The following is a 12,518-nucleotide window of genomic DNA, read 5'->3' on the forward strand; positions in this document are numbered from 1 at the left end:
AAGTGTGCTGTTAGTTTGTGCCGAAGATGCCATGAGTTGTGTGTTCATGTGCTTGTCAGTGAGTGTAGTGCCTGAATCTTCTAGTTATCTGATCATATAAGACCCAGAATCAATGACAGATCAAATGACCATTCGAGACTAGGTTTAATCTCTCTGCTCAGCTGTTTCACTCAGGATTCTACCTCCGTCTTCTGTTTCCAATATGCTGTAGAAGAATATGTGTCACTCGTAACAGATCTTTGGTGTTTGAGTTTAAATAAGTTGTGATTTCATACACTTCTGTTCTAAAAATGCAGGTTGATGTGAAGCTTGTTGTATGTGTTACGTCCTGATTTTGTCTAGAAATTGCCAAGGAAAGCGCTTTAATATGTTCTGGTGTGTGAGTTTGTCTGAGTCTGAAGCAGGTTTTCTTTCCCCCTGTGGTGTACCTGATCAGGCCACGACCAAGAAAAGCCAGGTCTCTCACTTCCTTTGCAATAATGTGAGTCGAGTATATATATATATATATATATATATATATATATATATATATATATATATACTGATTAGGAGAGACGAGGAGAAAGGGAGACATAAGCAGGAACAGAAAGAGAGAGCGAGGGACCTGGGTGTTTTTGGGTGGATGTGGAGAGTCATGGATCTACGTTCACTGCAGAATCTAAATTATTTATTGGCCTTTCTCCAGCTTGCAACTGTCAGCTGATAACTACACAGACTTAACATCAGCTTAGTTTTTATAGCGTGCGACTCCAGATTTATATTGTTTCAATGCATGTTCGTACAGATTTGTTTAGCAGTCAATGAAAGTCTGTGGTTCAGTCATCATTATGCTACCTACCACCCCTTCTCGCCACCCTCTCTCCTCTTATGTTTGCCAGTTGATATAAAGGCCTGATTGTTAGGAAAGTTCACAGCATTATTTGTGTTTCTATAGTGTTGCCATATTATTACCACGAGGTAATAGCAAATGGTGTCATATTTTGTCTTGGGTTTGAAGTTAAATGCAATAAGGGTAGTTCTCTGTGGGATAAAATGAGCTTTTCTAAAGCAAAGGTGGAAAGGAAAAAGTGGAAGAGATGAGGTTTAAAGCTGTTCCTGCAGCTGGAGTCCAGAGACAGAACAGTGAGATGGACTGTGGAGCGACAGAAATACAGAGAGGAGCGGGGAAGTCAGTAAGATAGACACATTATAGAGATGGGTAGACTAATGCGAAACAATGGAGAGAGGGAGAGAGCGAGAGAGCATCAAACTGCCTGTCTGCATATAAATCATTTAACACAAAGCGGTGGAGAGTCAAACACTCAGCTACACTGCAGCCAGAGCACACACACAACCTTGTTTTTGTCACTTTGACAGACATTGCTTTGACTTACATACATTTGGTTGAGACTTCGCGGACCATAACAGTGACATGCCTCGAACCAATCAGAACCCCAAACCAACCAAAACACTAAGTCTGACCAGGAAATGTAATGGTTCACCAAACTGGAGGTGAGTTGCTATAAAGTGACTGAACAGGTTCTCTCTCTCTCTCTCTCTCTCTCTCTCTCTCTCTCTCTCTCTCTCTCTCTCTCTCTCTCTCTCTCTCTCTCTCTCTCTCTCTCTCGTTTCACTACCTGTGCTTTTTGTTAATCCAATCCATCATTCTTTTTCTTTTTCCTCTCTCCTCCCTGCCACTGCTGCTGCACTCGCTCCCCTCCACTGCAGCTTGTCCTCGCTCTAATTGCCCGCTTCCGCCTTTTGCGATGCTAATTTAAAGCATTTGTTTGAAGTTTTGGGGATACTTTGCAGAACATCCTGACAGCTGCAAGTCTGGTTTTTAGTTTTTGCTCATAATTGTTGGCAATAAGGAGTGCGCCTATATGATTCCTGTGTGTGTGTGTGTGTGTGTGTGTGTGTGCATGTGCGTGCGTGTGCGCGTGTGCGTGTGTGTGTGTGTGTGTGTTTGCCCGATGGGCTCAATCTGCCTACCTCATACCTTTGAATGTCTGGTAATAAATGTGTGAATTGATCTGTATCCTGAGTCCTTACGGGCAGACTGGGGTTTGCATGAGCACTCGCGTCGACACACACACACACACACACACACACACACACACACACACACACACACACGCAGCAACGCACAACATGTACAACACACTTGCAAAAACAAAGTTGAACTCGGACACTAATCTATTTAGATTGTTTGTTTTTTTTTACACTTGAACAATACATTTTATTTTTCTCATTATGTGTCACATGTATTCTTCATCTGCAGCGTGAAAAGCGACCTTATAATCTGGTCTTTTAAAAGAAAATGCCCGCTACCGTTTAAACAGCAACATCTTTATAGTCTCTTGATGTGATATTGCTCATCGCCAGAGCATTGTTTTACTTTTGCCTTGTCTGAGTGTGTGTGTGTGTGTGTGTGTGTGTGTGTGTGTGTTTTACTGAAATATATATGTCTGTCCTCCCACAGTGTTCTTACTTAGAGGTGGAGTAGCACTGAGGTCATTCTAGGTGGTGAGGAATCTACGCCCCTCTCTCGTTCTGTTGCTTTCTTTCTTCCTGTTGACTCGAGAAGTGAATTAATCTTCGATTTACATTTTTATAAATTGCACAGAATGGCTTTTATACCACAACCAAGCATAAAGTCTCAGCCGTAAAACACAAGAAGCCAATGGATTAAAAGTATACGGATGTGAGACTATCTCTAATATTTTACCAAATGATTCAATGTAAATGTATTGTGACTGGAAGAGCCATGAAGAGGAATGGTTCACCAACAGAAACGGACCATTACCAGCAATGTTCTCAAGATTGTAAATTGATCCTCAAAATTCTGATGAATGCATCATGTCAGCTGCTTTTCTGATATACTGCAGATAGGTGCCCTTGTAGCATGTGTGGCAATTGAGAAATGGAAGCAAAATCAATATGGAAACATGCAGCCGTGGAGCAATAGGACATAAATCACAACAGGAACGTTGGTTTCAATCACTGTTGGCTTACTTATAATACAGAAAAACTGACTGGCGTATAGTGTCAAGAATATTATAGACACTATAACAGTATGTCATACTAGTAGTAATAGCATACTAGTATAATGGTATTGACACCATGACAGTATGGTATCATGAATAAACTTTAGTTGTCTTTAATGGTCAAAATGTAAGATCCAGCATAAAATCTGATGTGTCGATAAACATCCATAGACTTACAGAGACGTTTTTAAGTATATATTTCTTACGTTGTATTATATATTTCTGTTTTCACTGTTCATGTAAATTCTGCTTCGAATCAGTCAATTAACTATTAGCGCGGATGTGAATAAACTCAAAGTCATCTTGTTGTTTACAGTGTGCGTCTGTTAGCCCACTGTACACACGTGCGTTCAGTAGAAGATCCTAATTTCCTCTTTTTCATGTTTCTTTGTCTCTCTCTCTTCTTTCCCTCTGCATTTTCCTCATTCCATTTTCTCTTAGCTGTGCATTCTGGCTCTGTTGAATAATTCAGTTCAGTTGCTGGCTAGTTTGGACGTGTGTGTGTGTGTGTGTGTCTTTGAGAATGCATATGTCTGCTTGTGTGAGGGGTGCAGTGACGTGGAGCATGGCTATTTTGGGGATTCTGATACGTGTTGAAGGAGAAAAATAGAGAGTCTGTGATGGATTGATTTTTTTTATGCCTCTGTTCTTTAGTCACGTGCTGCGGCTGTTACTAGACAAACCCTGCTGGAAACCCGCACTCTACCTGCAGGGTGTGCTGGCACACAAACACACACACACACACACACACACACACACACACACCCTTTGGCAGTGAAAAGCAGGCAAAGTGCACACAGTTGAATCAGCAGCTACTGTCAAGCACACAAACACACGCTCATGCTAACACAGCGGCACCGCCGCCCGAACATACAGCTCATGTAAAAAAATGTCACATGCTACACTGATATTCTGCACACAGCCCACGACACACACACACGCACACACACACACACACACACACACACACACACACACACACACACACACACCCACACACACACACACACACACATAAACCAGCGTCAGCATCTTGCACAAAGTGACAACTCGGCTGTATGTGAGAGAGGCGGTGGCAGGGGCGAGATAGAGGCGCAGCATATGGTGTATGGATAAACAGGCAGCAGTGGTGGGCGCCTGTAAAGACTATACACACGGATTGATGCTAAATCAGACTGAGAGAGGCCAAGCAGGGCTAAACTGGCCTTCGAGCACTCCCATTTCTTTGGCAACAGAGTCAAGCGTGGTGCCTTATAAGTGGGAGATGTAGAATCATGAATTATATTTTTGTTACTACTGAAGCATGGGTTTGGTTTGGGTTGTCAGACAGTGTTTGATGCCTGCTCCTTTTTTTTTGCTTTTTTGTCACAATATTGAATGCAACAGCAGCAATCGCAGTTTGATTTTGGAGCAGTGTTTTCCCCGTGTGACAACGCTTCTCTGTGGAGGCCATTTTCTTGCTGTGGATGTCCTCCACTGCCAAATGAGTATCCTGTAGTGCAGGGGGACAAAGCAAAGTGAATATCCTCATTCTGGAATGAATATATGTGAAATCATATCGTCATTTCTGCTTCTATTCCTGGCTATAGCTTGGAAAACAATTATTAAAGCCATTCATTTTACAAAAACGCGTCGCTAAATGGGAATATTTAAAACATGAAGAGGAACTTTTGTGTGATTCATAAGAGTCTCTTAAAAATGTATGATGGAGAAATAAAATGAGGCGCTTCAACCTTGTCTCTTATCTTTTTTGGCTGCTGATAATCAAAATAATTTAGCCGGGTAGGTCTCAAACACAGTGCTTAATCCTATTCATTTGATCAAATCAGCTCTTCTGAGGGAAAAATGACAAGAAAATGAAGTAATCATTTGAGCGCTCCTGCCAGTGCTCTGCTGCATAATGTAGCAGGACAGAAAGGGAGAGAGGAAGAGGAGGAGGAAGAGGAAGGGAGGAGAATGTATTGAGGGCCATAAAAAAAAATGTCAATTTTCAAAGTTTTGAGTTATTTCTTTCTTCATCTGAAAAAAAATCCCATGCAACACGAGCAAAGCACATTCATAAATTATATTTGATGTTTGTTGACAAGATTTTTTAATAGGACACCTAAAGTACCTGCTTTTAACAAACACACACAAAGAGACCAATAGAGAGAGAAAGATATCATTATTTTGTCCTTGTGGCTCCGTTAGTTTTCATATTTGCAAAGCGAGAATCTCTGTCTCTGAAGTAAACTTTCAAATGGATTATCATAATGACATCAGCCTTTTTTTCTTGACAAACATTTCAAGTCAATGTATTACTGTTTAGTGTGGATTATCAGAAACAAACCAGTGATTGTCAGAGTGAGAAAGGTCCGTACTATTATGCTTGTTTTTATTAATAGGCAGGCTGGCACACTCCTAAAGGGGAGCAGCTGGTCTGGACTCTATTGGCAGACCAGTGGAGTGGAAGTGAAGTCTCGTGTTGGTCTGTGTGTGTGTGTGTGTACAGTGCACGTATGAAGTCATGTGCTTGAGCGTCAATACGGCCCTTGCATGGATGGGGTGCAGAGAGGCAGCGCTGTGGACAATATGTAAGGTGTCGACATTTTGACTCGAGTGTTCTGTGACAGTTGTGTGCGTGTGTTTCTTGCAAATGTGTGTAAGTAAGTGTTTATTTTCATGATGGCATACTTGCCACGCTGCAGATTTACGGATTTTCCAATTGTGAGATGTGTGAGGTGTATGAAAAAAAAAAAAAGCACATGTGCTTATGTGGTCGTTCAGGAATGTGTGAAGTGTGTCAAGATATGGAAGCAGTGAATTTATACCAAGCTGTGAGTCACATCCTGGATGTGAAAGTCGCTCCCTCTCTCTGTATGTATGTATGTGTATGTACTATATATATATATATGTATGTGTGTGTGTGTGTGTGTGTGTGTTTTGCCACTAACCCACTTTCAACAGAGCATACACAACGCTCAAAAAAAGAAAATGCTGCAATACTCTCACCCTTCTGTCATTCTCGTGCTTTATCCCTCATTCAGCACTCCTGTGCTCTTCCTCTCTGTCCTTCTCTCTTCCTTACTGTTGTTGTTCCTCCCTCTGCTAGCCCCTCCCCCCTCCCCCCGCCCCCCCCCCACCACTCAGTCTTTTCAGTCATGTCTGTGCCCACAGGACAGTTTCTCTGTCCTATATCTTTCATTTCGCCCTCCATATACTTCCCTCCAAGCCAAGCTTTCTTTTTGTTTCTTCCTCCCCTCTCCCACTCCGTCTCTTGCTGTCCTCGTGAGTTTCATTCGTTATTGAATGAAGATGGCATGATAGAGATAGGGAGGATTGGTGAGAGAAACGTGAACTCAGGAGAGATGCAAGAAAGTGGGAGAGACAGAGAAGCAATGGGGAGGAGAGCAGAGAGGAAGAGATAAAGGAATGTAAAGAGGAGGTGGGGAAATAAAAGCAGAGAGGTACTGTATGGGAGAAAGAGAGAGGAGGCTTAACAGGCCAATAGAGAGAGAAATATATCAGTGAGAAACAGGCAGGAGCTTTACTGAGGAGAGAAGTTATAGAGCGAGAGAGCGAACACGAAGGCTGTATGGAGAAGTGATGGGCAAGGTGAAGGAGAGGCCAGTAGACATGTGCGTCCTTCTCCTTCTATGACCACTGCTGTCCCCGTTACAGTGTTTACACACACACACACACACACTCACACACATACACACACACGCACACACAGCACACCTAATTAAAACAAAAATGCTTATGCAGAACCGCAGGTATATAGAGCGAGAACCGCATCGCAGGAATAAAAGAGAGCGAGAGCGAGGACAAAGAAAATATTAAAAGATGAAGGGTGGGAGAAGGGTGAGGGAGCAATATTCTCATCTCTCTCTCTCTCTCTCTCTCTCTCTCTCTCTCTCTCTCTCTCACACACACACACACACACACACAGACACACAGTTCCTCCCTTTAACTCATTTCTATATATAGTCATTGAGGAACATAATTGAAACTTAATGCAGGGACAAAATGTGCCAAATGATCATCAGACACACATCAAACAGTCATCCCGCTTATAGGGAGCATTTCTAATACACAACATCCACACATTTGTCCCTTTGTCCCTGTGTTTCTATATCAGTCTCTCTCCTCCTCTATGTCTCCTTGCTCCTCTCCTTCTCTCTCTCTCTCTCTCTCTCCCTTTTTCAGTGAACGACACCCGGCCTTCTCACAGCCCAACACACGCATGCATATGCATATATACATGCACACACACTCACATTTATACAGACTCATTGCTGGGGGGCAGAGAGGCTAATTGAGTGGTGCCCCGGGTGTTCTTGTAAATGTGTGTGTGAGTAAAGCACAGTCAAACACACACACACACACACACACACACACACGCACACGTATTGTGGGTTTGGACCAGGCTAGAGCAGATTTTTAGACATAGAAGTCTGTAACAGACGTGTTTCACACATGATGTTTCCATAAATAGCCTCTTTTGTCTTTCTGGCTCTTCCCAGTTCGGCTTGTCCCCTGTTCCCCACTCCTCTGGGAATGGTAGCAGGTTGGAAAAAGGTGAAGAAGAGGCGCACTACAATAGAGAGTAGAGTACAGTATACAAGGGAAAGAGGGAATTAGTTTGTCCAGTCAACATTTGTGTTTCTACATTATATGTTGATGATATATAGACATCATATTGTTATTTATGGAAGTCCCACTTTCATGTTTCTCCCCTTGCCTTTTTTTCTTCCTCTCTACATCCTCCTCCCTTTTCTTGCGCACTCCTTCATCTCCTTCACATATTTGCTCTTGCATTATTTCTCTCAGTCACTCCCTCCCTCTCTCTCTTCTCTTTTAAATGTAACTACTCATCTTGTGACCTTAACGAGACATGGAGATTGATTTAAGAAGACCACCATTGTGTGTGTGTGTGTGTGTGTGCGTGTGTGTGTTAGGGAAAGAGAGAGAGAAGCGCAATTAGATTTACAATGACACACGCCCTCTTTTCTCTCTCTCTTTCTCCCTCTCCCCCGCTCTCCCTCTCTGAATCAGCCCTCAGATGTTATGTACACAGAGATAAACGGTGATGTCACAATAAATCTAAACCAGTGTCCAGGCAAGCTATTACGCACCAACACTTTAATGTAGCCTGTCTGTGTGTGTGTGTGTGTGTGTGTGTGTGTCTGTGTGTGTGTCTTTGTGTGTGTGTGTGTGTGTGTGTGTGTCAGTATTTGTTTGTCTGTGTGGGTGGGGTGTTACTATAACGTACACTTAGCATATTTAACTGACTCATAATGGTGACTGCTTGTGTGTGTGTGTGTGTGTGTATGTGTGTGTATGTGTGTGTGTGTGTGTGTGTGTGTGTGTGTGTGTGTGTGTGTGTGTGTGTGTGTGTGTGAGGGGAGGAAGGGGGAGGGCAATAGCATTAAAAGGCCAATGGTCCATTTGAGCCGTCTGTCTATCTGTATCTTTTTGTGGCATACATGTGACCTCACATCCTTTGACCTCGCATCCTTTGACCTTGCATCCTTTGCTACCATGGCACATGTTATGGAGGATTTAAATTTCCATGATTTGAAAATATTCCAATTAAATTGTTGTTATATTTTGCTGCATACATTTGCACATCAATTAGGTAATCTATTTTTAAGTGTTTTTTTGTTGTTGTTTTAAATTAAATTCCTCCCGGATGACAAAACTGTCACAGGTGTTTTTTTATTCTTACAGGTTAGAACAAAATAACTTTAAGTTCGGACCTGCCGGCTCATCTCTACAATCACAGTCTTGTCTGATTCGCACCCTCAAAGGCAAACTGAACTATGAATTTTAGAAACATCAATTAACAATCAATTATTGCTCAGAATTAGTAATTCATCTGTATCATCTTTTCCGAAGTATAGATGGATGCATCTTGACATTTACTTAATGTGGAAGTGTTAACAAGTCAAACCTTGACTACCCGTAGGCCTTTTCAAACATTGATGTTGATATTGATATCATGCACATACATGTATTAACGTCTGGATGTTTTGTTGGGAAGTTATGACGATCGGGCACATTATTCCATGACTGTGTACAATAATCACTTCTCATACCGAGCTGCTTGTTCCTTGACTGACCTTCCTCACTCCATTTGAGTGGATGATTCTTGCCACCATCATTGCCAACTGCATCGTCTTGGCTCTGGAGCAGCATTTGCCTGATGGGGACAAGACGCCGCTGTCTGAGCGCCTGGTGAGTTAAACGGGCATGACACAGTATGTTAGCCGTATGTAAGCATGATTAAATCCAGGCGACAGTTCTGCCTCCTTATTGATTTTACTTCAGTGGAGATGCATGCAATTATTTTTACCTCTGAAAAAAAAAAAAAAATGGAACGATCCGGATGCTCAGCACATTATCAAAACACAGATTCTATCAGATGCCAAAGGAACATACAGTATATGCACACAATGTTTATACAAAGAATTACACTAATGTTATGTAATTTGTAAACCTGTGAAAGTAGTTAAGAAGCCAGAAAAGGCCAAACGGATGCATCCTTCTTAACCTCTCTTACTTTCTCCCTTCTTGCTTCCTTTTCCTGTCTGTCTGTCTCTCTGTGTCTCTCTATCTCTCTCCCTCTCGCTCTATCAGGATGACACAGAGCCGTACTTCATAGGAATCTTCTGTTTTGAGTCTGGAATAAAGATCCTGGCGCTTGGTTTCGCCTTCCACAAGAACTCCTACCTGAGGAATGGATGGAACGTCATGGACTTTGTGGTGGTGCTCACGGGGTGAGTGGCAAGCAATCGACGAGCAGAGCACACACACACACACACACACACACACACAGCTATTTCACCAGCGTTCCCTGGAACGCCTTGAAAACCGCGGGCCACATTTCCAGTCATTGAAAACACCAAAAAAGTGAGAGAAAAGGACTAATGTCCTGGAAAATAAATTTCAATATGCTCATATTTTCCCTAAGCTAAGAATGAATATGAATGCATGATATCTATCAGAGCTCCCCAAAACAGAAAGCATCGCCATCTGAAAGATCTAAATTATGGTCAGGGTCATACTGATTTTGCTTTTCTTCAAAATAGTTGAATACGGTTGAATGGGTTAATTAGCATGTTACATGTCATTTCTATGATTTCATAGATAAGTTACAGCTACAGACTGCATCTCTTTTCAAATCAGACTCGCACAGACAAGAATATATCAGCGTATTATGGCTCAACCCAGTCTGTCATACCTGCTCCATCGTCACTGCAAATGTCCTGGAAATGTTCTGCAAAATGATCACTTGAAAACTGGAGTGTGAACCGTGTACAAATCATGTGTCTGTGTGTGTGTGTGTGTGTGTGTGTGTGTGTGTGTGTGTGTGTGTACGTGTGTGTTTGTGAGTGTTCTGTCCCTGCTCCTTTGCCCTAATGAATGGCCCCATTCTGGGCAAGGCAGCAGTCAGATCACAGAGCGGAACTGCAGGCAGCCAGCAGCCTGGGTAGAGAACAAATGTCACCACAATCCACACAGAGACAGGGGGGATGGGGCGGTGCGCAGAGGGAAGAGGCATTGAATAGAGGGTATGAAGGGAGGATGTACAAACATTCACAGGTGTCGGCAGCTAAAAGAGAATAGACAGAGAAGCAATGAGACCAATGGCGAGTGCAGGAAGTGATGGAAAACAAGCACGGGAGGGAAAACTCTCTTCTCCAACAAAGCAAGGACTCCAGTTGCGATTTGAACACCTGTTAACTGCAGTAGTGGGACCATGTACAAGGACCAAACATGCTTTTTGGAAGGGAAGGAAAGGGCTAAATAGTTACCTCAATGAGCAATTGTTATTGGGCAGTCCGGATTTTTGACGTGAACGCTCAATGAGAAAGTGAAAGTAAAGTCAAAGAGAAAAAAATGGGATCCAGCCTGAAGAATATAATGGAAAAGGTGTCAACGAGGAGACACATAATAGGATTAGTTTGCTAGATTTACAATCACAGATTAGATCATTGATCAGAGAGAAGGACCGGAGTCAATAGATGATGAGTTGGATTGACAGAGTGAAGGATGCAAACACGCGATGTAGAAAAGTTACACTGCCAGATGATTCTTGAGGATTCTTTTCTGTTGTTCCATCCATGCATATGACCAAACGACAGTACGTCATCAAAGATACTTTCTTTCTCATTGAACTGATTTACAGTGTAGTTGCTTTTGGGATTGATAAGTGAAAAGTGGAAAGTCAGTATATTTTATTGCTGATGTAACTTAGCCAAAAGAATTTGCTTTTAATCGAATTATATGAAGATCTTTACAAAGCTTCCGAATAGTTAAGGCCAGTGTCTTTCCCACCAACTTTGCAAGTTTGACATGACAGTGTTTCTGTTTATTAAAAGTCAATCATTACATTTTGACAGCAGTGATGCTGTTTTCTTCTGCCATTACCTCCTGAGACAAGTCGTGGAGTGTTACTATTGGCTACCGTGTTGCATGAAATCATATTGTGTGGGAGTGCTGGCACAGATTAATATGGTGTGTACATGCATGTGGTGATTTGGAGAGCTTCATGAGTTACATAAACCATATGCGCATCTTTGCTGACAATGCACCAGGGACACACACACAAACTGAGTGAGTGAGTGAGTGAGTGAGTGAGTGAGTGAGCACTCACTCTGGCAATATGTCCTTATGCTTTAATAAGAGCATCATGAAGCTGAGCTCATCTCAGTGTGGCACAACAAAGTGACTGTAAGAGAGAAGAGGAGTGTGAAGACGAGTGGCAGCGAGACAGCAGGACGTAGTGAGATGCAGACGGGGAAGAGAGGTAGTGCAGAAAACTTCCAGTAAATACCCGGTCTCGCATAATCCGCCCGCCCCCCTCTGTGTTGACAGTGAAACCTTCTGAGCAAGCGTGACACAGCAGTTGAAAAATTGGTGTCTCCATCATCAGCTTTGCTGGTGTTGGAGAGGTGATATTGATCCAAGAGGGAAGCAGCACATGTTCTCGTAATTAATGTCCGGATGAGAGCCTGTGTCTATAATGCCAACCCTTGTCTACATTGTAACTGCAAATTCATGAGCATTGCTTTGTAGATACTCCCGAGACTCTCTTTTAGCTGCGTTCCCAATATTGTCAAAGTGGCAATCTAATACTTCTCCAAACAATAGATGAGATGGTGTGAGACGTGACAAATCACTCTGGTCCAAGTCAATAAAATGACACCCCATGTCCTAAGTTCAGAAAAGATATCACGAGGCACTAAGTGAAGATTTAGAGAAACGAAGGGAAGCAGGGTGGAAAAAAATGGGACAAATATAGCAAAAGCGAACAATGTGTTTTGCAATGTACACCATTCACACAACACAACCAGTGGCCTTCATTTCTGTGTCCACCAGTTGTGTTGTTATCATTTTGCAGCAGAGCAGGAGGCTGCAGCAAGATGTACAGAGACTATGCTGCAGCACTTACAGCACACACACTGTACATTCCCATGATACATTATGTACACTGCCTGAACTCAA

The 12,518-nt window shown here is 42.5% G+C and overlaps 1 protein-coding gene across 9 annotated transcripts in view; it reads left to right on the top strand.

The window, feature by feature from the left end:
• cacna1aa (calcium channel, voltage-dependent, P/Q type, alpha 1A subunit, a) overlaps positions 1–12,518 on the top strand; it is a 73,231-nt gene that overhangs the window by 7,134 nt on the left and 53,579 nt on the right. For all 9 annotated transcript variants that reach the window (XM_068579615.1, XM_068579614.1, XM_068579610.1 and 6 more), the window contains exons 2-3: positions 9,139–9,245; positions 9,648–9,787. In XM_068579615.1, coding sequence (XP_068435716.1) covers positions 9,139–9,245; positions 9,648–9,787 — 247 coding nt within the window. The remainder of the gene's footprint in view (positions 1–9,138; positions 9,246–9,647; positions 9,788–12,518) is intronic.

Source organism: Clinocottus analis, unplaced genomic scaffold, assembly GCF_023055335.1.
Source record: "Clinocottus analis isolate CAN_PGR_092001 unplaced genomic scaffold, fCliAna1.0.p SCAF_16, whole genome shotgun sequence".
NCBI lineage: Eukaryota > Metazoa > Chordata > Actinopteri > Perciformes > Cottidae > Clinocottus > Clinocottus analis.